The following is a 25743-nucleotide window of genomic DNA, read 5'->3' on the forward strand; positions in this document are numbered from 1 at the left end:
AGGAGGAGGAATTGGGTGAATGGAACAGTTCTTGCGGGAGGTTTCATCAGCAGATGTACCTGTACAATCAAGGTGGCTGTGGGAGGTGGTGCGCTTGTCGTGGATGCTGGTGGCTAGTCCATCCTGTGGAGATCAATAGTATCAGAGAGGGAAGAGTAAAATGTGAAGGTGACAAAATTGAGTGGAAAAGTGGAACTTTTGAGTTTTGCATTAATGCAATTCTAATTATCGTTCCCCCTTCTCCCCAGTCCTGCCCTAAACGTCGACTGCCTGACCTGCTGAGTTCCTCCAGCATTTTGTGTGAGTGTTTCCTTGGACTTCCAGCATCTGCAGACTTTCTCGTGTTTATATTTTCTAACTTCAAATCTGTCAACTAACTCAAAGGAAAACAAGCGCCGACAGAGCGCGGCGCGCACATATCACGTGGTAGCGTCATGACGTATGCAATTCACACGTTTTTATACCTATAACCCATAATTATTATATAAACACCAAAGAATGCTTAATCAAAAATTATATTTGCAAGATGACAAATATTACTTAAATATTAAATACACAACAATTTCCCGTATTTTCTGCTTCTATTTTAGATTTCTAGCATCTGTATTTTTGGGATGTTTGTTATATTTCCTCAAACTGAAGTTCTTTGCACAAAACCCTTAGATTGTCACTGCTCCAGACTGATCAAATGCGGACGGTATCGTCTATTTTCTTACAAAAGTTTAAAAAGAATACCAAAAGCCTTGTATACATTGCTGTTGATCAGACCCTTATCTTCAAAGAATGTAGGCAAAGTAGAACCCTTATTTCTAAAGATTCTTTAAAGTCGCAAAACAGCCCGAGGCACCTCACAGGCGAGTTATTAAATTAAATTCAACAACAAATTTGGTCAAACTGTTTTGAGGTTATAAGCAGCACTTTAAATGAAGGGAGGGAAAGTGGAGAGAGGATATATATATACACGCGCGCACACACACACATATATATACACAAACACACATACATACATATTTATATCGCAGTCAGATTCAGGGAATTAATTTATAAGCACAGGGACAAGGGGGCTGAGAGTACTGTACTGTCACCAAAAATGGCGCAATTAAAATTGGAGACGGAAAGGCCAGAGTTAGAGATGCAGGGATATCTAAGGTTACAGAGTGTTAAAGAAAAGGGAAGATGCCAGGCCAACTGGAACTTAAAAATTAGAAAGTGAATTTTGCAATAAAAATGATTAATTTGATATTGGCAGATTGTAGCACTGGGGAGAAATGATTGCATAACATTTGAACGTCACATGCATGCATGAAATTATGCATTTCCCCTTGCCCTTTAATTTTTTGTTTCAAATCCATGACTCTTTATTTGCCAAATTAATTAATTTCTTCCCAGTTGTTCTATCAAAATTCATGTTAATTCTCTAAACCCTAATTGTATTCTGGCAATTCTTCAGTTTCATCCCGTTTTGCCACGTCCCCTTGTGGAAATTATTATTAATAATTACTTTATGATTCCGAGTGGGAAATTCTTTCGTTACAACAACATTTAAAGACACACAGCAGTGTGAAGACCTAACTAATAATAAAGTGCAGAATAATAATACATACAGGGTACAATAACAATTTACAATTATTAAGCAATTATAATGTACGAAATAATAAAACAGATACCATTGTACTTATGTGAAGCTTAAGCAGTCGTTCGGAGCAATATGCTGTAAACTTGACATAATAAAAGTTTAGACGGAAAATTGCACAAATTAAAATAAAAATGTTTGGGATGTTGAAACTGCGCAATAATTTCACTCCTGTTACAATCTGCCATTATCAAACATGGCGAACTCGACCTTTCACTCCAAACGGCTCGTGCGCATGCTCTAGATTGCCCGTCTGCAAGATGGCGAACAAAGCCTGTGTTTATGCTGTGGTGAGGAACATTCCGCAGCAGCTCCGCGCTGCCGATCTCCGCCAGTACTTCTCACAGTTCACCGAGAGCGGCGGCTTCAGCTGCTTTCACTACCGGCATCGGCCCGAGCGGCAGCGGCACCAGGGCTCAGGGCGAGAAGGGCAGGACCAGGCACTGACCTGCTGTTGCGTGGTGAGGCTGTCGGCCGAGCGGGCCCCGCAGTTCCTGCGAATGTACGACGGCAGCCAGTGGGTCGACAGGGCCGGGGACTCGCTGCGGGGACTCTGCCACATCCACATCGTCAGAGTCGGGGAGGTGCCAGGTGAGTACGGAGTCAGAATCACTGTGAGAGTCCAGAGTAAGTTAATATCAAAGTGTATATAACGTCATCATATACAATCCTATGATTCATTTTCTTGTGGGCATACTCAATAAACCAATAGAAATAACCTGAACAGATTCGATGAAAGACCGCCCAACTTGGTCGTTCAGCCAGTGTACAGAAGACAACAAACTGTACAAATACAAAGAGATAATAATGTAAATAAATAAGTAATAAATATCGAGAACATGATGAAGAGTCCTTGAAAGTGAATTCATAGGTTGTGGGAACAGTTCAGTGATGGGGCAAGTGATTCCTTGGGTTTAAGAGCCTGATGATTCCTGGGTTCCCTTTATTGCCTTGTGAACATATTGTCATATGTTCGGACAACACATAAATTATACAATACAGTGAAGAGAAAATCAGAATCAGGTTTATTATCACCAGCATGTGTTGTGAAATTTGTTAACTTAGCAGCAGCAGTTCAATGCAATACATAATATAGAAGAAAAAATAATAAGTAAATCAATTACAGTATATGTATATTGAATAGATTAAAAATCATGTAAAAATATATCAAAAAAAGTGAGGTAGCGTTCATGGGTTCAATGTCCATTTAGGAATCGGATGGCAGAGAGGAAGAAGCTGTACCTGAATCGCTGAGTGGGTGCCTTCAGGCTTCTGTACCTCCTACCTCGTGGTAACAATGAGAAAAGGGCACACCCAGGGTGGTAGAGGTCCTTAATAACAGAAGCTGCCTTTCTGAAACAACACTCCTTGAAAATGTCCTGGGTACTTTGTAGGCTAGTACCCAAGATGGAGCTGATTAGATTTACAACCTTCTGCAGCTCCTTTTGGTCCTGTGCAATAGTCTCTTCCTCCTTCCCCCCCCCCCCCACCCCCCCAATACCAGATAGTGATGCAGCCTGTCAGAATGCTCTCCACGGTACATCTATATAAGTTTTTGGGGAAGACTGAAAAACAAGATAGAGACAAGTCTATCGTAGTGACAGTTGGTCTGTAGTGTTCTGTTACTTAGGTAAGATTAAGGTTGGGTGGGTCAGTTCAAAACGTCCAGATACATACAGGGTTTTAACATGAAGCATCAACATCTCCTTTCCTTACACAGATGTTGCTCGACCTACTGAGTTCCTCCAGTGAATTTTTGCTCCAGTTTCCAGCGTCTGCAGTCACTTGTGTCTCAGTTCAAAAACCTGATGATTGTGAGGGAATCGTTGTTCCTGAGCCTGGTCGTGTGAAACTTGGTGTTTCTGTACTTTCTGTTTCAAGGCAGCAGCAAGAAGGCTTGACCTGGATGGTGCATATCCTTGATAGCTGCACCTTCTTGAGGCAGCACCTCCGGAAGACATTGTCAGACATAAAATATTAGAATGGGAGTGTCTGTGAGAGAGGAGCACTTTGAAATAGGATCGAGAACACAAGGGAATGAAAAAGAAAGGTGAATCATTAACTAGAAAAAAAATCTCAGCTTTCCTCTTCAGTGATGCTGCCTTACCTCAAAGTTCAAAGTAAATTTTTATCAAAGTGTTTATAAGTCACCATATACAACACTGAGATTCATTTTCTTATGGGCATTCCCAGTAATAGGTGGCAGGGCAAAGATATGTATTTCTATGTTATATTGACTATTGTACATACTATTTGTTACAAATTACTACAAATTGCACATTTAAACGTAAAGATTTTTATTCGTATATGGAGGATGTAAGTAATAGTCAATTCAATTCAAAGAAGGTGTGAGGCACTCCTTCCCTCTGCTAGCCTGCAGGCCACCCTTGGGCAAGGTGTAGCACCGCTTAAACCTCCCCCCCCCGCCACCCCCTGATCATAGTCACGTTAGGCCATGGGCGCAGGTGGTGGATGGTCGTATGAGCAACAGGTGCAGATCACAAGTCCTGGTTATGTGACACTGACGCCAGGCAGACAGTCTCTGAAGAGTATTGATAATGGCTGGGCTCACTCGTCTTGTAAAGACCCAGCACAGAAGAAGGCAATGGTAAACCACTTCTGCAGAAAAACTTGCCAAGAGCATCATGGTCATGATCACCCATGTTATTTGACATGGCACGTAATGATGATGTCATATGACATAGCACATGGTGGTAATTCACTGTCAATACAAGAAAACAATAGTATCAATGAAAGACCACACCCAATAGACAACCAACGTACAGAAGACGCCAAACTATGCAAATACAAAAAGGAAAGGAAAAAAGTAATAAGTATCAAGATCATGAAATGAAACGTCCTTAAAAGTGAGTTCATAGGTTGTGGGAACAGTTCAGTGATAGGCCGAGTGAAGTTATCCCCACTGGTTGAAGAGGCTGATGGTTGAGTGGTAATTACTGTTCCTGGACCTGGTGGTGTGGATCCTGAGGCTCCTGCACCTCCTTCCTGACGGCAGAGACAAGAAGAAAGCATATTGCACATTCTTTTTGCATTTGTGAAAGAATGAAGGCAGGTGGTATTAAAGGGCAGCAGGGGTTAATGGTGAAGAACAAAAGTATAGTAGAAGTAAGATGGCTGGTGGTGTAGTGGCATCAGCACTAGACTTCTAGGCAAATGGTCCTGGGTTCGAATCTGGCTGGCTTCTTGCACACTTTCCATCTATGTTGGGATCAAGTGTTTCTTGTACTTACTGTGAATTACCACCATCATCTGCTGAAAAAATAAACAAAAATACTAAAGATGTGCCACAAGGTGTAAAGAGGAAGAACATAGGAAGAATGTAATAGAAGTAAAGAAGAAGTACGATGGCAGGAATGTTAGAGAAGACTGAGGACAAAAGTTATATTGGGATTGGGATGCGGAAGCTGACGAGTAATGAAAGTCAAGGTGGAAGGGGTGGGAGTGTGGCACTGGGCACGTTTGCATGTGTGGATCTTAATGCTATTCCGATTTCTTCTGTGAAAGGTTATTGTTGAGTCCCAATGCAGGTTTCAATCTGAAACATCAATAATTTCTTTCCTCATATTGGTACTGCTTGATCTACTGAGTTGCCCCCAGTTCTTCAGATTCCAGCATCCAGAGTGTCTTGTATTCTCATTGTTTTTTCTCTCTGTTAAACAGATTCGGACATTTCATACAAAACAAGAAAGGAGCTTCGGAGTCGAAGAGCCCTGAGTGAAACATTCACAACTGAAGATCTGTCCAGATTGGCAGAACTAAACCCTCCAGCAGTAATGCCCAATGGGAATGTGGGAACGCCGCTGAGGGTCTTCCTCGAATTGATCCAAACTTGTCGTCTACCTCCCCGTGTCATCACCAAGCTCTGTTTGAAGTTCCCCAAGACAAGCTCTAATAGGCGTTATGGGAATGTTCCTTTCCTGTACCAGAATTCAACCTCAAGGCAGGTTGAAGGAAGGACTGAAACTGAAGCAGCAGAAGAGAACCAACAGCCAGATTCAACTCCTCCCTTCCTGGAGCTGCAAGAGGCAGTGCATGAGAAATCTCCAAAGAGAAGTGAAGAGGAAGAGGAGTCCTGTTCTGAGGATGTAAGTAGCATTTTCATGTCGTAAGTGAGTTGAGAATCCATAGTGAAGGAGGACCATTGCACCCTGATAACCCCAAGGGACGTCCTTGGGGTAGGTGGAGCTCGGCCTTTGCCTCAGCTTCAGTTGAGGAACCTATCACCATTGCTAATTGCAGTGCAGGAGTCCGAACAGAGCCTTCTACTTGGAAACTGAGCACTGTTAGTAGTTCTTAATTTTGGCACCCTATCTTCCCTGGTAGGGATATTTCAACAGTAGTTAGCCACAGGAAAGTTAATTTTATTTTGGGGATATAGCACAGAATAGGCCCTTCCAACCCTTTGAGCTGTACTGCCCAGTAACCCTCGGTTCAACCCCAGCCTAATCACGGGACAATTTACAGCGACCAATTAACCTGCTAACCTTTGGACTGTGGCAGGAAACCAGAGCACTGGGAGAAAACCTACGCATTCCATGGGGAGGATGTACAAATACAAATGCAAGTTCTCATCCAACGGTGACATTACTTTGTTTATTTCCAGGATGACGATGAGTGTGAGGAATGGGAGCGACACGAAGCATTGTATGAGGATGTTACAACCCAGGATCGGACAAAGGAGCGACTGTTTGAGGAAGAAATTGAGCTAAAATGGGAGAAAGGAGGTTCCGGCCTGGTATTTTATACAGATGCACAGTTTTGGCAAGAGAAAACAGGTGGGACATGCTTGTTATTTTTGGTCAGAAGACTTCAGTAGTTGAGACCAGGGCATGTTGTGGGTAGGCATTGATGGTTGATTTGTTTAGGGTTGACTTTTGCTCTATATTTCAGATTTTGATGAGGAGACGGCAGATGACTGGGATGTCGATATGAGTGTATACTACAACAAAGGGCAACCGGGAAGGCAAGGTAATTTATACATCTCTCATCTGTTTGATTTGTAATTGGAACTTTGAATTTTATACGCATGATTCCTTTTGTAGACCTTTGCAAATACAACAGTTAACCTGATTCAATTGTTAAATAAACTATCATCTGCGTTAATGAATTGAGTATAAATGCACAACATTCAGAAATGTGAAAAGGAAACTGGATCAAATTAAAGGAACCTAAGAGAATGATATTGTGGAAACTGAGCCTAAAATTCCTGTTTGTGTAGACTTATTGAGCACTGCACCTTGTCAGGTGTTTAGTGACCGACACAGGTGTAGTGGCTACGTGTATGGTTACTTAGGGACTGCAGCAGTGTGCAGTGGCTAGCAAATTTGCCATTTGCAGTGTGCTTTAGATTGCATGTCTATAGTTAGTTTGTTCTCTGCAGTCCGGTACAGATTGTGCGAAATACCAGATGCAGCAAGATGTTGTAAGGGCAATGTGAACTATACCATTTCTATGCAGGGTACAGAATAGTGCATACTTTAGGGTCTTCTTCTCGAGTGCACAATACAGGCTATGAAAAACTATGTTGCTTGGTGCGCATGTGTGCATTGTGTGGTATTAATTGGGCTGGAGGAACTAGTCCTGTCTAGTATGGCACATCATGACTGTGGCTGTTAATCATGTGAAGTGCGGCACTGGCTGGAGATCCTGCTTTTGAACCAAAAGGGAAGAACTTCTCTCAACTTCACTTGCCCCATTATTGAAAAGTCCACACAACCATTGGACTCACTTTCAAGGACTCTTCATCGCGTGTCCTCAATATTTATTGCTTATTTATTTATTATTATTATTAGTGTTTCTTCTTTTTGTATGAGCATACTTGTCTTCTGCACTCTGGTTGAACGCAGCAGTTGTGCGGTCTTTCATTGATTCTGTTATAACTATTATCCTATAGGTTTGTTGAGTATACCCGCAGGAAAATGAATCTCAGAGTTGTATATGGTGACATATAGGTACTTTGATAATATTTGAACTTTGCTGCACATACTGCACGAGCTGTAGGGCCACTGGAACAGGACATCAGTGCTCGTCTGCCCTTTTGTCTGTGGAATGCAATGTCCCCTTTTTTATTACGGCCGCATGAGCTAACCATTGCTCTGAACAGGAAATTTTTCACATGCCCTGAAAACTGTGTGGCAATTTTTGTAGTATGTATACTATGGATACTTAGAATGAAAATTGAAATATCAAATAATTTTTAATTTATTGAAGGATATAATGAAATACAGTACAGAAAAGAAGGTTGTTCATGTTTAGTAAACTTTAACTTGACTGTCCAGCTGTGTGGCAGCAAAGGCAGTGTGCACGGGAACATTCCAGTTGTTGTGTGGCCACTCACCCACACAGCTTAGAGGGAAGAGTGGTGGAATGGCACTTCGTGGTCTGCTTCCTTCTGTGTGCAGCAGGGATTAGAACCTCTTGTAATGCCTTATACAATAGGGTTCTTTCATGCAGTGTTCAGGGATAAAATTCAAAGTCTGTGTTTTGTGCTTTGCAATATTACAAGTTTCTACTTTCCCTTGATATGAATGGTGAAAGTTTGTAATGATCCCTCAGACACACTCAGTGAGAAACAAACATGTAAACTGGCTATAGTTTACAAACTGACCATTAGCCATCAATTTACTACTTCTTAAGCCCATCACTCGAGACCCCTCGGCCTGGGTCTGTCTTTCAAGTCCAGGTGTAGCCCATCTATGCGTCTTGTAGGTGAAGATCCTTCCTCTCCCAGGAATGAGGTCTTTGGAGCTTCTGTTGGCATTTCTGTGGCACTGGGTTTTGTACAGGATGGGGTTGCTAGACCCGTGCCCAACCCTCCTGCTTTTGCAACCAGGTTTGGGACTGTCCATGGTGGAGTTCTGCCCATTTACACTAATATATTCATCCCAATTTTCATTCTCTCTATATTCCCATCAATATTCCCCCTACCCTCCAAAATCTCTCACTCACCTGCAATATATAGTGGCCATTTAGCCACCCACACGTTGATCATTGGGATATGGGAGAAAGCAAAGCACCCAGAGGATATCCATGTGATTCCAAGGAGAAAATAAGGCACGGCGTGTAGTGTAGTGGTTAGCGCAAGACTTTACAGCACCAACAACACGGGTTCAATTCCTGCCACTGTCTCTAAGAAGTTTGTACGTTCTCCCCCAACTATGTGGATTTCCTTCGGGTGCTCCAGTTTCTTCCTGCAGCCCAAAGTCGTACTGTTTGGTAGGTTAATTGGTCACTGTATGTTGTCCCGTGATGGTCAAACTGGGGATTGCTGGGTGGCACAGCTCGAAGGGCCTATTCCGTGCTGTATGTCAATAAACAAAAATAAACAGGCAGCGTCTGTGGTCAAACGCACTGTGAGGAAGCTTCTCTACTGACTGTGTCACTGGAAGGATTCCATTCTTCACGGATGTTACAACTGCTCAGAGGTTTTGGTGTTGATTGATTTTCTGATCAAGTTCTGCAGAAACAACTGTGAAGTAAATTTCTTTTGAACTTTCCACAGATGGAGGTGATAAAGATTCCCAGGACTATGTGCAGATGAGGCTGGAACAACGGCTGAGGGAGGGTCTTGAGAACACATCTGTGCAGTCCCCTCGTATTGGAGGCTTTGAGCGATACACCAAGGTAAGCAAGTCTCCTACAGTAGTAGACTTAAAACAACATTTATTGATAAAACAGATTCTCTTGTTTAAATGTGTGTTTTAAATTGAGCGTGTGTTCTGAATTGGTGTTTATGTTACCTTCCTAATATAGCAAAGATCCATTGGCCAAGGACCGATACCATTAAACAAGGGATCTGTGAACCCCAGATTGGGAACCCCTGGCCTGGAGCTCTCTGTTCATATGAGCCACGTGATCAGCTGTGGTTTTCCAAGATAATTTGTACAGTCACCTTAAATACAATAGATTCGCTCTGAATCTAAGCTACTACAATAATTATTTCTCTTAATATGGTTTTTCTCATACCCACCATATGGAAAGGAACAAGAGGCTACCATTAAACCTCATAGCAAGAATGTACCTTTCTAACTCATTGTCAATTTTACACTCAACTCCACAGACAGGAAAAGAGAGAAATGTCCTACTAGTTTGGAGAAGCGAATGCCGGGTGAAATATTTTGAAAGCTCCCTGCTAATTCTCAGAAAATTGTTTTGTGATTTCTTGTGTGGTCCCGAGCAGAAGTGGCTCGGGTGTGGCTTTGTTGTCGGTCTCTGCATAACTGCAGTGCTCCATTAGTTCTGCTGTAGTGTTTTCTTCTTGCTCTTGGGTTATGGCTGTTGTAAGCAGTACAACCAATGGACTCCCTTTCAAGGATTCATCATCTCATGTTCACAGTATTTATTGCTTATTTATTACTATTCCTTCTTTTTGGATTTGCACAATTTGTTGTCTTCTACCCTCTGCTTGAATACCCAATTGGGAGGTCTTCCATTGGTTCTGTTATGGTTATTATTCTATAGATTCACTGTCTTGTGGGCATACTCAGTAAATCTCAGGGTTGTGTTTGGTGATTCATGTGTACTTTGAACAATACAGTGCTATTTTTAATCTATTGACCCAAGGTCCTCTGTGTAAGTCCGTCATGAGTTGATGCTGAAAGTGCTGTGGCTCTGGAATCTTCTCGCCACAGATTCCTGCTTCATTTAGTGCATCCTGTGCTTTGACAGGGGCAAACGTGGTTATTGAATCTGTTTATTCTCTTGTCTCAGTCATTTCCATTCGTCAGGTTATGTGGATCAATGTGTTCCTTCTCCTTCTCTTGCAGGGAATTGGCAGGAAAGTGATGGAACGGCAGGGATGGAGGGATGGTCAAGGCCTCGGCTGTAGCAACTCTGGGTTGGCTGATGCTCTGGACAATGACGGGCAGCATCCAAAGTGTAAGCGAGGATTCGGGTAGGTTACGCAAGTGGCTTTTCGTATCGAGCTGGTGGTTTCTCTATAGAATTAGTAACAAAGAATCTTCTATAAATGATAATGTCCTCACTGTATACAGTATTGTGCAGAAGTAAATATAGCTGTGGTGCCTGTGGACTTTTGTACAGTACTGTATTTGTCAATGTGGAGTGGACAGCAACTTTGTAAATCTGGCAGGAACAGATGATGTTCGGAATGGCAAAAGTGGAGTGCCGGAGGGATGTGGGACAGGTGGCAGAGAACTTCTGCCAGGAGAGGGGGGTAGCACTGTTGTAGACACACCCAGCCCTGAGACACTAGGCAAGATCATTTGATACCAAACAATCAGTTTAATGATCATTACAGAATGTCTTTGATACTTCCCGCTCCCTCCCCTCTCCCTTCCCCCTTTCCTAACCATGATTCCCCTCTCCCTGCCTCCTTCCTACTCTCAGCCCACAATAGAGGCCCATATCAGAATCTGGCTTATCATCACTCATATATATCATGAAATTTGATTTTTTTTTTTAGCAGCAGCAGCACAGTGGAATATATAAAATTACGACAGTACTGTGCGAAAATTCTTAGGCACTCTAGCTACCTTGTCCTACTGCAGTTGTTGAGCTGAGTGTTTGGACATCATTGGCTCTATGGTACCTTTCACCCCATACATGACAATATTCCTTCACCCACTTGTTTGTGAGTGCAGTGGACTCGGATATTATTCATGCTTCCAGTACTGGGTCTAGTGCTGAATGTCTGGGAGAAGCAGTGCTGAGAATTTTGTTTGGCACTGCCTGCTGAATGACGTGGCTGTGAAATGTGAGCCTCTGGACCATAACCAGTGCGCTGACAAAAAAAGAATTTATTAATTCACCACTAAATTTCAACAGTGTTGAACTTTCTATTTTTCTTCCAATAATCCCTCCACTCTGAAATAGCAAGCCCGCTGGATGATGTTCTTGCCTCAGAAGAGCTTGTGGTAAAGCTGGTGAAAGAGACAAAGAACTTTTATGTCTTAGTGCAGTCCTTTTTTTGCTCAAATCTCTAGAGTAGCACTGATAAACCTTTCAATTTCTGACTTGTCAAGAGTGCTATCCACTGTACTTACTGACTCAGTGTGGAGATGGAATTTTAATCTACAACAGAGATATTGCTATGGTATCACCTGAAATTATATATTAGCTATCAATGATTTTGGGTGGTGGGGTGGAGATACTTCTCTACCAAGTGAAGTACAAGGCGCTCCTTCCCTCTGTTAGCCTGCAGGTCACCCTTGGGCAAGGTGTAGCACCTGCTTAGCCTCCAACCAAGGTCACATGAAGCCACGGGAGCAGATGGTGGATGGTCATATGAGCAGCTGGTGCAGATCATAAGTCCTGGTTATGCGACCACTGATGCCAGGCAGACAATCTCTGAAGAGTATTGATACTGGCTGGGCTCACCCGTCTTGAAAAGACACTGCCCAGATGAAGGCAATGGCAAACCACTTCTGTGGAAGAATTTGCCAAGAATGGTTATAGTCATGGAAAGATGCGTCATACAACATGGCACATAACAAACGAATGATATGTGATTAATTTGAATTTCCTTACTGATGTTCCTTTCCTGCTCTAACTCTGCAGATATCATGGAGAAAAAATTCAGAATTTTCAGCCAGTGAAGAAACCATATCGACAGACCAGTCACCTGATTTCAACTGTGTATGACGAACCTGAGGAGATAGACCAAGGTGACAGCTTGCTCCGGAGACAGCCAGTGACCAGCATGAAGTACAGAGAGGACATAAAGTTTGTTAAAGCCAAAGAACCTGGAAACTACGCACAGTAACTCAGCAGTGGCTTTCTACACCTACAAGTGGAGTCTAGTTTTGTGAATAATGATACTAGATTCTGTTTTTTTTTAAAAAACAGATGTAGCAAGGAGCTAGTAATCACTGCCTCACTCCACCGGATATCCAGCTTCAGTCCTGACCTCAGATGCTGTCTGTGTGGAGATTTGCACATTGTTCCTGTGACCTTGTGGGTTTCCTCTCACATCCAAAGATGTGCAGATTAGCAGGTCAAAGTAATGGGTAAGTCCCTGGGGATGGGGTTGGAGTTAAAGAGAATGTGGGTAGAATAAAAACTTAATTTACTCAAATGAAGGATTTGAGTAAAATGGGCAGTTGATGGTTAATGTGGATACAGTGGACCTGTTTTCATGCGGTATCTGTCAAGATCAGGAAGTACGGTTAGCAAAAAGAAAAAGGAAGTAAAGGTCTTTGTTTCAAGGTACCCTGTTTCCTATTTGAGGGTTGAGTACAACACCAGAATAGGGGCATTTGAGAACAACTCATGTTTATTCATTTCCATAGATGCTGCCTGACCTCCTGACATCCTCCGGCATTTTGTGTGTTGCTGTGGATTTCCAACATCTGCAGAATCTCTTGTGTTTATGGAGTTCAGGCTCAGCCTTTAACTCTGTTGCTCATGCAACTGCAGTCTTTAATGCAACCCTTTGCATAATAAGAATTGTCAGACAGGCCTCCCCTAGTTGAAGTCTGGGACCCTCACCCCAAACCGGGGTGGTGTGGGGTGGGGGGGAAGAAGAATCTGCATTCCACGAGGATGTACAGACTCTTTATAGAAGAAGTCATAATTGACCTCCAAGCTCTAATGCCCCGAGCTGTGACAGCATCGCATTGCTGATGACTGGATACCATGCTCACACACGTTATCCAGAGATGTGGCATTCCCCACCGCCTGCCTGTTAGTGATGGAGTCAAAGCAGAATGTCACTTCCAGTTGTACGCCTTCTATTCACTTAATTACTTGTTATCTGTTCTTGCTTGCAACATTGTGTTTGAGCAGGGGGCCAACAGCTTTCCCTGCCAAAGATTTTACGAAATAATTTTCTGGTGGGTGAACCGCGCCACTTAGTGTGGACTGTAGTAGTATGGATTTGCACAATAGTGGGTAATGTGGCTTTTCAGTTTTATCCCAAAGAATGGATCAAATTCCTGATGGTTCCTTTTGACTTAATTTGCCCCCAGTCTGAACAATTTGATTTGATTAAATTACCAGTTTCTTGTATAATTAGACTGCATATACCATGGAAATGGCCACTTCCACAATATTATATCTACCATACATTCTGTACTAGTGCATAATTTCCTACAACTGCTGGATCTCCAATGTACCATTCTTGCAGCTTCTGGTAATAAGTTCTCAATATTTCTGTCCCATTACTAATACTTACAAGACGCTTTGCCTCCAAAACTAATGTATATTATGTTCTCCAGTGTTCTTGGGAAGGAATCTGAATCTACTTATTGCACTATATATACAGCGCAGAATAGGTCCTCCCGGCCCTTTGAACCCACAAATTTAACCTTATCACACAATTTAAATTACAAATTTACAAATTACCTATTACAAATTGTAACCACAATTTACAATTACCTACCAACCAGTAAATCTTGGGACTGTGGGAAGAAACTGGAACAGAGGAAACCCATGCAGTAACAGGGAGTACATACAAACTCCATACAGGCAGTGTCGGGAATTGAACCTGGGTGGCTTGTACTGTAAAGCATTGTGCTAACCACTACGCTACCGTACTGCCCCAATTCAATTCGTCTTTCATCTTACTGGAGGACTAAGGATTATTAAATACCACATCCCTTCTAATCCCAAAAAGATCCTTAAAATGTGTCCCTAATTCACCTTGCACCAGAATGCAGGTTGTCACATGTCTGCAGATCCCAGACCACAGATGTGGGTGAAGCTCTCCTTAACATGTTTTTGCAACTTCCCCAAAACAATCCAATGAACGTGGACGCTTTTAGGAAAGCTTATAGAATTACAGTGAATGATTTGAGGTACAATCATAATATTTCATATCTTGAAGACACAAGAGACTACATACGCTGGGAACTGGAGCAATGAACAGTCTGCTGGAGGAACTCAGCGGGTCTCACAGTTACATGGGGGTGGGTGGGAGGGAGGGAGGGAGGAGACAATTCAACAATTGTTTTGCACCAGGGGTGCTGCTCAATCGGCTGAGTTCCTCCAGCAGATGAACTGCCACTAAGTATCTTATTTACTTAAAATGGATCCTATATCATCATGAGGAGAGATCCTAGAACTACATGCACATTCTTACTGTGAGAATACTATTGTACTTAGAGCCTTTTTCTATGTAAATAAGAACTTTATATATTGATATTTTTAATTGTAAAAAGAATATTTTGCATACAATTTTTTAAAATGTTTTATTTAAATAAATATTTAATTAAAGTTAATATAAGGAATTGAATTCTTGCTGTCACATATTTCAAAATACTTTACTGATTATTGCATCGGTTAGTCCTTGCATTTCTTTATGAATATTGATTATAATTTAAGTATTACATGTAAACAACTGAATCTGGTGTTCAGCTAGAGATGAATACACACAGCAATGAGCGGTTCCTTTCCTATGCTACATATTGGTAATTCTTCCAGTTGCAAGAAAAAGTTTGTGAACCCTTTGCAATTACCTGGTTTTCTGCATTAATTACTCATAAAATGTGATCTTCATCTAAGTCACAATAATAGACAAACACAATCTGCTTAAACTAATAACACACAAACAATTGTACTTCCCATTAATACTGAGTACACCATTTAAACAATCACAGACTAGATTCAAGAAGTATGTGAACCTCTGGGGTATTGCCTTCTACAAAATCTAGGTGCTCCAATCAATGAAATGAGATTGGAGTAATGGATTGTAGAGGTACCCTGCCCTATAAAAGACAAAGTCAGGTTACTGACAGAGCCTGCTCTTCTTAAGAAAGATCTCTTTAAGTGCACCATGCCTCAATCAAAGTAACTTCCAGGGGACCTTAAAAGAACTTCTTATTGCAACTACTTGCATGGAGCCAGAAAAGGCTACAAAAGCATTTCTAAAGACCTGAGTGTTCATCAGTCCACCGTAAGAGAAATTGTTTACAAATGGAGGAACTTCAGTAATCTCGCTACTCCCCCTAGAAGTGGGCATCCTGTAAAGATCACACCAAGAGCACAATGTGCAATGCTGAAGAAGTAAAAAGGAACCCAAGGGTAACAGCAAAAGACCTGCAGAAATCTATAGAACTTGCTAAAGTCTCTGTTCAGGTGTCCACTGTAAGAAAAATACTGAACAAGAATGGTGTTTGTGGAAGGACACCACAGAGGAAACCACTGCTCCCCAACAACAAAAACATTTTATGACTAATTAATGCAGAAAAACAAGTAAATGCAAAGGGTTCACAAACTTTTTCTTGCAACTACTTGCTCAAAAAAAAATTAAATAAATCACAAATTAAGATCTGCAATTCTGGTAAGTTTTGCAAGACTTAATACATTTCCAGGGTGGTGGGGTGGAGATGCAAATCTACCCAAGGAGGTTTAAGTTTCTCCTTCCCTCCGCTAGCCTGCAGCTCACCCGCGGACAAGGTGCTTAGCCCCTGAGCAGGGTCACGTGAAACCATGAGAGTAGCTGCTGCATATCACAAGCCCTGGATATACGACCACTGACACCAGGCAGACTATCTCTGAAGAGTATTGGTAATGGCTGGGGTCACCTGTCTTGTAAAGACACTGCCCAGAAGAAGGCAACGGCAAACCACTTCTGTAGAAAATACTGCCAAGAACAATTGTGGTCGTGGAAAGACCGTGACTGGCCACATTGTATGACACGACACATAACGAATGAGTCGTTACATTCCCACTCACCTTATTCTCAAAAAAAAACTAATCTTAAAATAAAACATGCACAAAATGCTGGTAGAAAGGGTCTCGGTCCAAAACGTCGACAGTGCTTCTCCTTATAGATGCTGCCTGGCCTGCTGTGTTCCACCAGCATTTTGTGTGTGTTGCTTGAATTTCCAGCATCTGCAGATTTCCTCGTGTTTAATCTTAAAATACATTAGTTTTCAAGCAAAATAAAAGAATACTCAGCTAGTAAAATATACATTATAAATTAAAACTGTATTCTAGAAGTTTACTAAAATTTGTTACCCAAGTTAAAATAATATGGTCAATTAAAAAATGATCAATACATTAAGCCCGTGAAAAGAAGAATAGTTAACTTCTCAGGGCAATAATCTTTAATCAGACTTCAGGTATTTAGTTTGTGCTGCCAGGAACCAGTCAACCTGGTAACCTCAGCCCAGAATTTGGAATAGAATATAGATTCTAAGAGTTAGCAATTGGGATACTTAACTGTAAACCATGTCTTACCGTCACTGTTGTAATGGAAGAACAACAGCCAATTTGCATAATCAGTGACACACAAAGAGTAATGTAACAATGACCAAACAAACTTTTAACCATAGTGGGCAAAAAAAGCCATGAGCAATACCAGAACCAGGGACTAAACAGCTCAGCACAGCCTTCCCTTTATGATTATGGCCAAACTGGAAGATCAACGAGGACGGTAGAAAAAGCACCACGTGCCTAAAAAGGTGAGGTACCTGCCTGGTGAAGATACAAACAGATTTCACACCTGTGCTGAACAGCAAAAATTGCACACAAGGACAGCTATGCAATTCAAAGTACATTTATTGTCAAACTCTGAGATTCGACTTCCCCACAGACAGCCACGACACAAAGAAAACCACAGAACCTGTTAAAAGAAAGACATCAAACCCCACCATGTGCAAAAAAAACCAAATCACAATATAGAACACAAAATCAAAAGAGTCCGGGCATATTCTGCTTGTGTTCCTCAGGCCACCCTGATTCAAAATCACCCAAAATAGCAACCGTCGGAAGCACATCATAACGTGAACTACAGTCTCCAATCCACAAACCGCAGCACCAGGACTTCAGCACTATCCTCCAACAGCATCGAGGGAGAGGGACGCCATTCGAATCCAGGGACCTTCCTCTAGGAGCAGTGAGTGAGAGAGAATATCACACACAGATACCTCAAGGTACCAGCCTGGTGAAGCTACAGCACAAATTTCACACTTGTACTGAACAGCAAAAATTGCACACAACAAAAGCTATTTGTTCCCCTCCTCAAAGGGTCATTATCAAAACTGCAGTCCTTTTGTAGTGATGGACATTACAATAAGATAATCAGTGTATTTCTCAGAAAGCCATTGATGAAGTCCCACTTTATCTCTGTATCAGAACATTATGGATTCAGTACTTGACAAACATTCAGAATCAGGTTTATCAAATGCTGCAAGCATATTGTAATTTCAGACCGATATTCTAGCAGATGTACAGCCCCGGCATTATTCAAGTTTAATTGTCAATCACCACATATGAATACAGCCAAACGAGACAAACACAATACACATAACATGTAGAGGATAGAAAGATACAGCCACTTGATAATGAGATCAAACTCACCAGCCATCCCGAGGAGGGGAGGGGGGGGCAGAACTAACTGCAGGCTGGATGCTGCACCACACTGCCCCCTGGTGCCGACGCCTCCCTCCCAGCAGCTGTGAACAGGCGACACCGCGGCTTGGGGCCTAATCCTCACACATACAAGATTATCAGAGATATAATTATGTAATATATTTATATATTCCCTGAGCCCATTGCTCTGCCGAACAAAGATGGGTGGGGGGACACTGTCCCCAGTGAAGTGCACAGGCTCCAATGATACCCATTATTTACCACCCTACCCTAAACGTCCTTGAGAATGGGGTCGGAACCACCACTTGGACCGCAGCTGTTTCTGGCTGCATCCTGAATTACTGTCTGAAAGGTCCAGCATCCTCGATGCGAACAAGGTAACTGCAAAATAAAGATTTTTAAAGCGGTATAATGTTGTACCATGGATAGAACTAATAACCACTTCTGAGAGAGGAAAAGAATTAACACTTCAGATTAGGAACATTTCATTTGACATGTGGAAGAGTTGGAATCGCCGGTAAAAAGATGCTGCAAGCATATTCTAACTTTTTCCAATGTTAGTTCTGTTTTTCTCTCTCTCTCTCTCCCTCACACACACATACATGATGTACTTATAAACGCTTTGGCCTTGCCTGCTGACCACTCCGGCCATCTCAGTGCAGGTACCACTGTCCCCGGTCAAAACGGCGCATGCTCGGGAGCGCGGCCCGCGCATGCTCAGTCGCGCCGGCACAGCCTGCGGCCTTGGTCCCGGCGGGGGAGAGGGAGCGGTAGACCGGTGGCTTCTGGCCGGTACGGGTGGGTCTGGAAAGCCTTTCGGTAGAAGAGGCTGTCTTTGGGGAAAAGCGGCCGTAAACCGGCTCGCCGGCGCTTTGATTGGTCTCCCGAAGTCCGAGGGACGGCAGCCGGTATCTGTCGGAGCGGCGGTGAGTCGGGACGCCCGCTCCCGGTGCCGAGCTGGGCGGCGAGTAACTCTTGGGAGTCCGTACAGTATCCAGTGATAACACTGCTCCTCAACGATAAAAACAAAATACAGAGCAGCCTCAGCACGTGAGAAACGGAGTGAACTTAACATCACTTTCACACTTCCTTCCCCGTTCTCCCTCTATTCCCCCGTACCGGATTCAGAGGTCTCGGCTGATCTGCCTTGAATATAAATTTAAATCGGTTTATTATTGCCACGTACTGAGATACAGTGGAAATATCGTTCTGTAGGTCATCACGTCGGTACTTTGAGAGGGGAAAAAAAACACGGAATAAAGTTTTGCCGCTTTAGAGAAAAGTGCTTTTGTATCTTCTGCCCGATAGGAGGGGGGAGAAGAGAGTGTCTGGCATGGGTGCTGGCCTTTGTTTATCTTTAAAACTTGGGGACCGTCAAAAGTCATGCTGAATTTCTTTAGCCTCCTGAGGGAGTAGAGGTCCTGCAGCCACGGCGGGCCATCTGAGGAAGGGAATTCCAAAGCTCATGACCCTCTTTCTGAATTGAGAAGTCTGCCTCTTAATATCCTCTTAAATGGCCAATTATTATTGATCTGAAAAGTTGACAGTTTCCCTGTGTCTCATCTGCTAAATACCTGGGAGTTTTGTTTTGCTTTAGTGTTATTCTAGATATTTGTGGAAGAAACATTTGGTCTTGGGGAAAGCTGTAATGCAGTTTTGGAATGCTAGGCATATATTGAGGGCATTTTTCTGTCGTGTCTCTGACAACTGTGTGCAAGACTTATACAGCTAGACCCTGCTTCCATTTACCTTTCAGTCAGTGTATTCCTGATTGTATCAACTGTGATATTGTACCTTCTGGTAAATTGTCACAATAAAATTTGAATGTGCTTTTTATTTCAACTACACAATTTATTGCACTGTCAGCAATGTACACTGGCTGGATAGCTTCTGAATAGCTTCTCCCTGTTCCAGGTCTGTAGAGCTGTAATGAATCCTTGGAGATCCAAGTAGGATGGCAGAAGAAACCAGGAATGCCATGGTGATGTTTGGCCAGGTGGTTATTGGGCCACCTGGTTCGGGGAAGACCACGTACTGTGCAGGGATGCAAGAGTTTCTTTCTAAGCTAGGTCGCAAAGTTGCAGTGGTGAACCTTGACCCCGCCAATGATCTCATTCCTTACCAGTGTTCTGTGGACATTGCGGAACTGGTGAAACTCGACGATGTTATGGATGGGCTTGGGTTGGGCCCCAATGGAGGACTTATTTACTGCATGGAATACTTGGAGGCAAACCTGGATTGGCTGCAGGACAAGTTGGAACAGTTCAAAGACTGTTATTTCCTATTTGACTGTCCTGGTCAGGTGGAACTGTATACGCACAACTGTTCCGTGAAAAACATCCTTGCGCAATTAACCAAATGGAATGTCAGGGTGAGTTAACATTGTATGCAACAGACAGGTAATGCTTCTGTAGAGGAAACACCCAAAGCTTCAGAAATGACCTTGAAATATCTGAAGTGTTGCTGTTTTCCTGTTCTCAGACACTGCCCATTACCACTTCTGCCTCTCAGCACAATGTCAATAGACAATAGATGCAGAAGTAGACCGTTCGGCCCCTCGAGTCCTTCCTTCCCAACCCAGAGGGCTGTTAGATTGCAGCTGGCCTCAAGCAACAGATGTTTAAAGGCCAGAGGCTTGGTTTGTGGTTCCTGGTTCAGTCAAACTTGTTGTATAGGACCCACTGTTTATAGTCAATTTCCTGGGTTCTTATGCAGTCATACCGCACAGAAGCAGGCCGAGAGTCCACCATGCCTATGGCCACTATCACCGACTGATCCATACTAATCACATTTACCAGCACCTAGTCTGTGATCTACTCTGCCTTGGTAATTTAACTGTTTATTGAGTTACTTCTGAGAAGTTGTGAAGCTACTTGCTTCCACCAGCTTTTTAGATAGCAGGCATCCTCTGGGTCGGGGGATCCCAACCTTCTTGTATGCCATGGACCAAGGCATCTGTGGACCCAAGGTTGGGAACACCTGCTCTGTAAATCTCTTACTTTAAACCTAAGCATTTTGGTCTTAGGTGCTTCTACAATGGGGGCAAGTTTCTTATTACCTGTCAGATGAATGCCACACATAGCTTGTGTAACCATCCCCCCCACTCAGCATCCTCCATTCCAAGGAAAACAAGTCCACTTCATAACTGAAACATAACATTCCAGAATCTCCTCTATTCCCTCTCCAGTGCAATCCTGTCTTTCCCGTAGGCTGGTTGACCAGAAATACACAATATTCTAGCTTGGCCTCTGAGGCCATCAACGATCTGAGTTCAATTCTGACGTCGTCTGTAAGGAGTCTGTATGTCCTCACTGTGGATTTCCTCCAGGTGCTCCGGTTTCTTCCCACAGTCCAAAGACACACCTAGGTAGGTTAATTGGTCATTGTGAATTGTCCCGTGATGAAGGCTAAGGTTAAATCGGACTCTGCTGGGCTCGTGGGCTGGAAGGGTCTATTCCGCACTGTATCTCAATAAATAAAGTTATACCAAGACTTCCCTCTATTTATATTCTGTGCTCTGATTGATGAAGGCAACCATCCTATTTGCCCCTTCATCAGTGAGGTTTCGAGGCTAGAGGAAAGGTTGGGGATAAATTTTACAGACTGTTTAACCTATTTCTGGGTAGTAATGGATTTTAGATAATTGCTCATTTTTCATTTTAATTGTGTTCCTACATTGGCCAAGGTCATTAATTTCCAATGTCTCCAAATACTACACATTCAGTATAAATTGGCTTACATGTGAGAGGATGTGTATTTGTGGTGAACTAATCCAAATATAAATGTATTACAATAAGTCCTGATTTGCAAAAGATAGCTGCATGGATCTGAGGGGAAAGCATAAATTACAGATGGCATTAAGACTATTGGCAGTGACAAAAGCTGCACTGACATTCACCAATCTATAACTCCTCCATGTAAGTCCAGATTATACATTGAAACATAGAAGCTGTCAGGACCCTGAATCTGGCCAGAAACCTGTTCCCTAGTCTTCCCAGCCCTGAACCCAGTTGTGTAATAACGATCATATTTCACTACTTAACAGTATTAGACATCAAATGCAATCCACCTCACCAGGCACCAAGAGACATACTCTCAGTAATACACAGCCAGTTTACAAGTAAGCTGGTAGTCAGTAAATAACAAGAAATTAGGTTATTTTTAAACTGTAGAGCAGATACATCATCAGAGATCGCCACCACCCAGATCATGCTGTCTTCTTGCTGCTGCTATCAGGTAGAAGGTACAAGAACTTCAGGACTTGCACCACCAGGTTCATGAACAGTTACTACCCCTCAACCATCAGGCTCTTGAACAAAAGGGGATAACTACACTCACTTGCCCATCCATTGAGATGTTCCCATAACCAATGATCTCACTTTAAGAACTCTATCACGTTATCTCAAGTTTTTGTTATTTAGTGCAATTTATTTGCACAGTTTATTGCTATCTGCACTCTGGTTGATCTTTTATTGATCCTGTTATAGTTACTATTTTATAGATTTGCTGAGTATGCCCACAGGAAAATGAATCTCATTGTACCTGGTGTCATATCTGTACTTTGATAACAACATTTACTTTGAAATTTGCCTTTAACTTTAAGATCCCACAAAACGGGAACAAGGATCAGCCTGGGGAAATGTGCTTTGAGGCCCAGAAGTTAGGAATGCACACTGAGCCCAGTAAGGAAATGGTGTATTAACCTTGTGTAAATATGCTGTGTTGTTGTCTTATAGTTAACAGCTGTTCACTTGGTGGATTCTCATTACTGCACTGATCCAGCAAAGTTTATCTCCGTTCTTTGCACATCCTTGTCCACGATGCTGCACGTGGAGCTGCCTCATGTTAACGTCCTCTCCAAAATGGATCTTATCGAAAAGTTTGGGAAACTAGGTAAGGTTATTTGGCCCCTGAGCCTGCGGTAGGAAGGACCTTGTCTCTGGAGTTAATATCAAACTGTAAAGTGCTCCTTGAGTTTAACTCTGGGTCCAGAGTTCAGCCTTTGATTTCTGAAATTGATTACTGACCATCAGGAATATATTGATTTCTGTTAATTCAATAATTATATATCAATGTGATTCATGACAAATGCATCGCTGTAACATCGAAACAACGAGCTGTTGGTCGCTGTTGCAGGAGCAATATCTCTCTCCCTCACTAGTGAGAGAGAGCCTGTCTGAGTTATCCAAGTGTTGGGATGGACATGGTCTCTGGGGGCAGGGGCTTTGCTGTTGTTTGCATGGCGGGCAGTGGGAGGTTGATGCTTTTGCTGCTGCCTGTGCAGGGGTTGGGGGGGCTGGTTTTGGGGTTCTAACATTTTCTGTTGACCATTCTTTGGGTTTTTTTCTGTTTCATTGATGTCTGTAAAGAGTAAGAATTTCAGTTTGTATCCTGTATACATTCCCTGATATTTGTGGATGTGAAGAGTAAGAATTTCAGGATGTATACTATATACATTCCCTGATATTCGTGGATGACTGTGAAGAGTAAGAATTTCAGGATGTATACTGTTTACATTCTCTGATACTTGAGGATGTGAAGAGTAAGAATTTCATGTTGTATACTGTATACATTCTCTGATATTAAATTGAACCAGTGAACTGTTGTAATAGAGAAGGTGACTTCACAGGAGTAAAAGGTTATCACATACGTGAACATTCACTTTGACTATGTGTTTTTAAGCATTTAACATGGAATATTACACTGAAGTATTGGATCTCTCTTACCTGCTGGATCACTTGGTCAAAGACCCTTTTTTCAAAAACTTTCGACAATTAAACAAGAAGCTTGTAGAAGTGATTCAAGATTACAGCCTGGTCTCCTTTATCCCTCTTAATGTGCAGGTGAGTGCCTGTCCACTAACAGATCGCCAGCAGCACCAAGGAGTTAATTATTATTTGAGGATATTGCAGATGATTGAAGAAACGGGTATTGGGATTATTGGGCACATATTAAGTACTAGGATTTATAGAGTGATGATGGGTATGTATTGTGCAAAAAAGCACATTTTATGATTGTGAGGGATTATGTCATAGGCTTGAGTGTATGTTCAAAGTAAATTTATTATCAATGTACATATATGTCTCCACATACAACCTTGAGATTCATTGTCTTGTGAGCATATTCAATAAATCCATAAAATAATCATAATAGAATCAATGAAACTTAGATGTTCAACCAATGTGCAAAAGACAGTAAATATTGAGAGCATGAGATATATCAAGGAATGTAAGTCTTTGAAAGTGAGTCCATAGGTTGAAGGGAATTGGTGTGAGTTCTGAGGTTCCTGTACCTGCTTCCTGGTGGCAGCAGTGAGAAGAGAGCATGACCTGGATGGTGGGGGCCTCAGTGATGCTTTCCTACAACAATGTTTCGTGTTTGTGCTTAATGGTCAGGTGCCTTTATCCGTGATGGACTGGGCATGTCCACTACTTTTTGTAGGATTTTCTGTTCCAGGGCATTGGGGTTTCCAGGCCAGGCTGTGATGCAGCCTGTTAATATATTCTTCACCATAAGTCTATAGAATTTTGTCAAAGTCTGTGAATGTATTAAGAAGTAAGGAATATGGAAAGTAAATATGGGGTGGGAATAGCTTGCAAAGAAAAATTAAAACTGAAAGATTGAGTATATCATATACACAGTTAATTTTTCAAGTTGATGACCATTGATCAGAATTCCCTGTACTGAAATATCGCCTTACTGTTAAATATTTTTCCTAATCTATAGTTTTATTTTGGATTTAATCCACAGGTTTGATATATGCAAATATATAGCTGTAATGAGAAGCACAGATATGGTAATGAGAAAGTATAATACTGAGCTGAGTGAATTTTTAGGTTTCAGTGTGAGGATATATCAAATGTTTCTTTAAGGCGATTAGCTGCACATTGATATTTGAAAGATTGACCTGATCTCTTCCATAGGATAAAGAAACAATGAAGCAAGTAATGAAAGCTGTTGATAAAGCAAATGGATATTGTTTTGGGAACTCCGAGCAAAGAACTTTGGAGGCTATGATGTCTGCAGCAGTGGGAGCAGACTTCTATTTCAACAAGTATCCTTTTCAAAGACAATTTACTTGGGACTGTTGTGTGTCAGACCAGCAGGGCAATCTGGTCTCTATCCTTTCCCTTTCCCCACTTCCACTTTCTGCTCCTTGCCTCTATATTGCTCCTGTGAGCATTATAATTAATACATTAAATTATTTAAAGTAAAATTATTATCAAAGTACATTTATGTCTCCATATACAATCCCGAGATTCATTTTCTCGCAGTCATTCACAGAAAATAGGAGAAACACAACAGAAGCAACAAACGACCACTCCCAACAGGATGGGAAAAACAACCAATATGCAAAAGACCACAAAATGTGTAAATACACAAAGAAAGGAAAATTAATTGATTAATTAATGTGTATTTGCTGAATTTCCAAAATCTTTTTCCTTAGCTATAAATAGATCCATGGATGCCCAAGAGAAATACACAAGATCCGTTGAAGAGGATATGGAGGAGGAGATGAGGCAGTTTAACACCCGAATGCAAAATTCCAGACAGTGTGATTCCACTCACTGATGGAAGCTACCCCTTTTGTGATGAGAGACTGGCCAAGAGGATAGCTCACAGCATGCTTGCTGCTTCCAGATGTGGGAGGAGTTGCTGTTTTCAGCTTTATTGCAATTGGGGCTTGGGATCACCTACTGATCATTTTTAACCAAGCAGACCAGGCAGCATGTTCTTTTTTAAGTTTTTTTTGTGAATTTGATCTGTTTATTGTCTCCTTTCACTGTATTTAATAAAGATATTTAGTTTCTGTA

General features: G+C 42.0%; 2 protein-coding genes and 2 long non-coding RNA genes across 7 annotated transcripts; 2 read left to right on the forward strand and 2 right to left on the reverse strand.

The window, feature by feature from the left end:
* Positions 1–388: 388 nt before the first annotated feature.
* On the forward strand, positions 389–14819 carry gpatch3 (G patch domain containing 3). Its single transcript, XM_059954670.1, has 7 exons — positions 389–2224; positions 5315–5739; positions 6258–6429; positions 6545–6622; positions 9156–9277; positions 10420–10547; positions 12173–14819. The coding sequence occupies exons 1-7, from the start codon at positions 1768–1770 to the stop codon at positions 12375–12377; spliced, it is 1587 nt and encodes a 528-aa protein (XP_059810653.1). The 5' UTR covers positions 389–1767; the 3' UTR covers positions 12378–14819.
* Positions 11061–12172, reverse strand: LOC132383549 (uncharacterized). The gene is made up of 2 exons (XR_009508709.1): positions 12143–12172; positions 11061–12039 (listed from the first exon to the last, which is right to left on the reverse strand). It is a non-coding gene; the product is annotated as an uncharacterized LOC132383549 (long non-coding RNA).
* A 2279-nt stretch (positions 14820–17098) lies between the features above and the next one.
* On the reverse strand, positions 17099–18527 carry LOC132383551 (uncharacterized). Its single transcript, XR_009508710.1, has 2 exons — positions 17918–18527; positions 17099–17444 (listed from the first exon to the last, which is right to left on the reverse strand). It is a non-coding gene; the product is annotated as an uncharacterized LOC132383551 (long non-coding RNA).
* A 127-nt stretch (positions 18528–18654) lies between these two features.
* Positions 18655–25743, forward strand: gpn2 (GPN-loop GTPase 2). Of its 4 annotated transcripts, none has more exons than XM_059954674.1 (6): positions 18655–18727; positions 19844–20300; positions 22666–22822; positions 23612–23772; positions 24853–24983; positions 25387–25743. In XM_059954674.1, the coding sequence occupies exons 2-6, from the start codon at positions 19884–19886 to the stop codon at positions 25499–25501; spliced, it is 981 nt and encodes a 326-aa protein (XP_059810657.1). In that variant the 5' UTR covers positions 18655–18727; positions 19844–19883; the 3' UTR covers positions 25502–25743. The 4 variants fall into 4 exon arrangements, with proteins under 4 accessions (XP_059810657.1, XP_059810656.1, XP_059810655.1 ...); XM_059954673.1 differs by having other exon boundaries at positions 18657–18721; XM_059954672.1 differs by having other exon boundaries at positions 18690–18979.

The sequence above is a fragment of the Hypanus sabinus genome, chromosome 30, assembly GCF_030144855.1.
Source record: "Hypanus sabinus isolate sHypSab1 chromosome 30, sHypSab1.hap1, whole genome shotgun sequence".
Classification (NCBI taxonomy): Eukaryota; Metazoa; Chordata; class Chondrichthyes; order Myliobatiformes; family Dasyatidae; genus Hypanus; species Hypanus sabinus.

Bases quoted from the DNA above. Each gene is read 5' to 3' on its own strand.
- gpatch3 (XM_059954670.1), top strand. From the start codon at position 1,768: ATGTTTGGGATGTTGAAACTGCGCAATAATTTCACTCCTGTTACAATC. The intron at 5,740-6,257 runs GTAAGTAGCATT...GTTTATTTCCAG, and splicing joins AGGAGTCCTGTTCTGAGGAT to GATGACGATGAGTGTGAGGA. The intron at 10,548-12,172 runs GTAGGTTACGCA...CTAACTCTGCAG, and splicing joins AAGTGTAAGCGAGGATTCGG to ATATCATGGAGAAAAAATTC.
- gpn2 (XM_059954674.1), top strand. From the start codon at position 19,884: ATGGCAGAAGAAACCAGGAATGCCATGGTGATGTTTGGCCAGGTGGTT. The intron at 20,301-22,665 runs GTGAGTTAACAT...GTTGTCTTATAG, and splicing joins TAACCAAATGGAATGTCAGG to TTAACAGCTGTTCACTTGGT. The intron at 22,823-23,611 runs GTAAGGTTATTT...TGTGTTTTTAAG, and splicing joins CGAAAAGTTTGGGAAACTAG to CATTTAACATGGAATATTAC.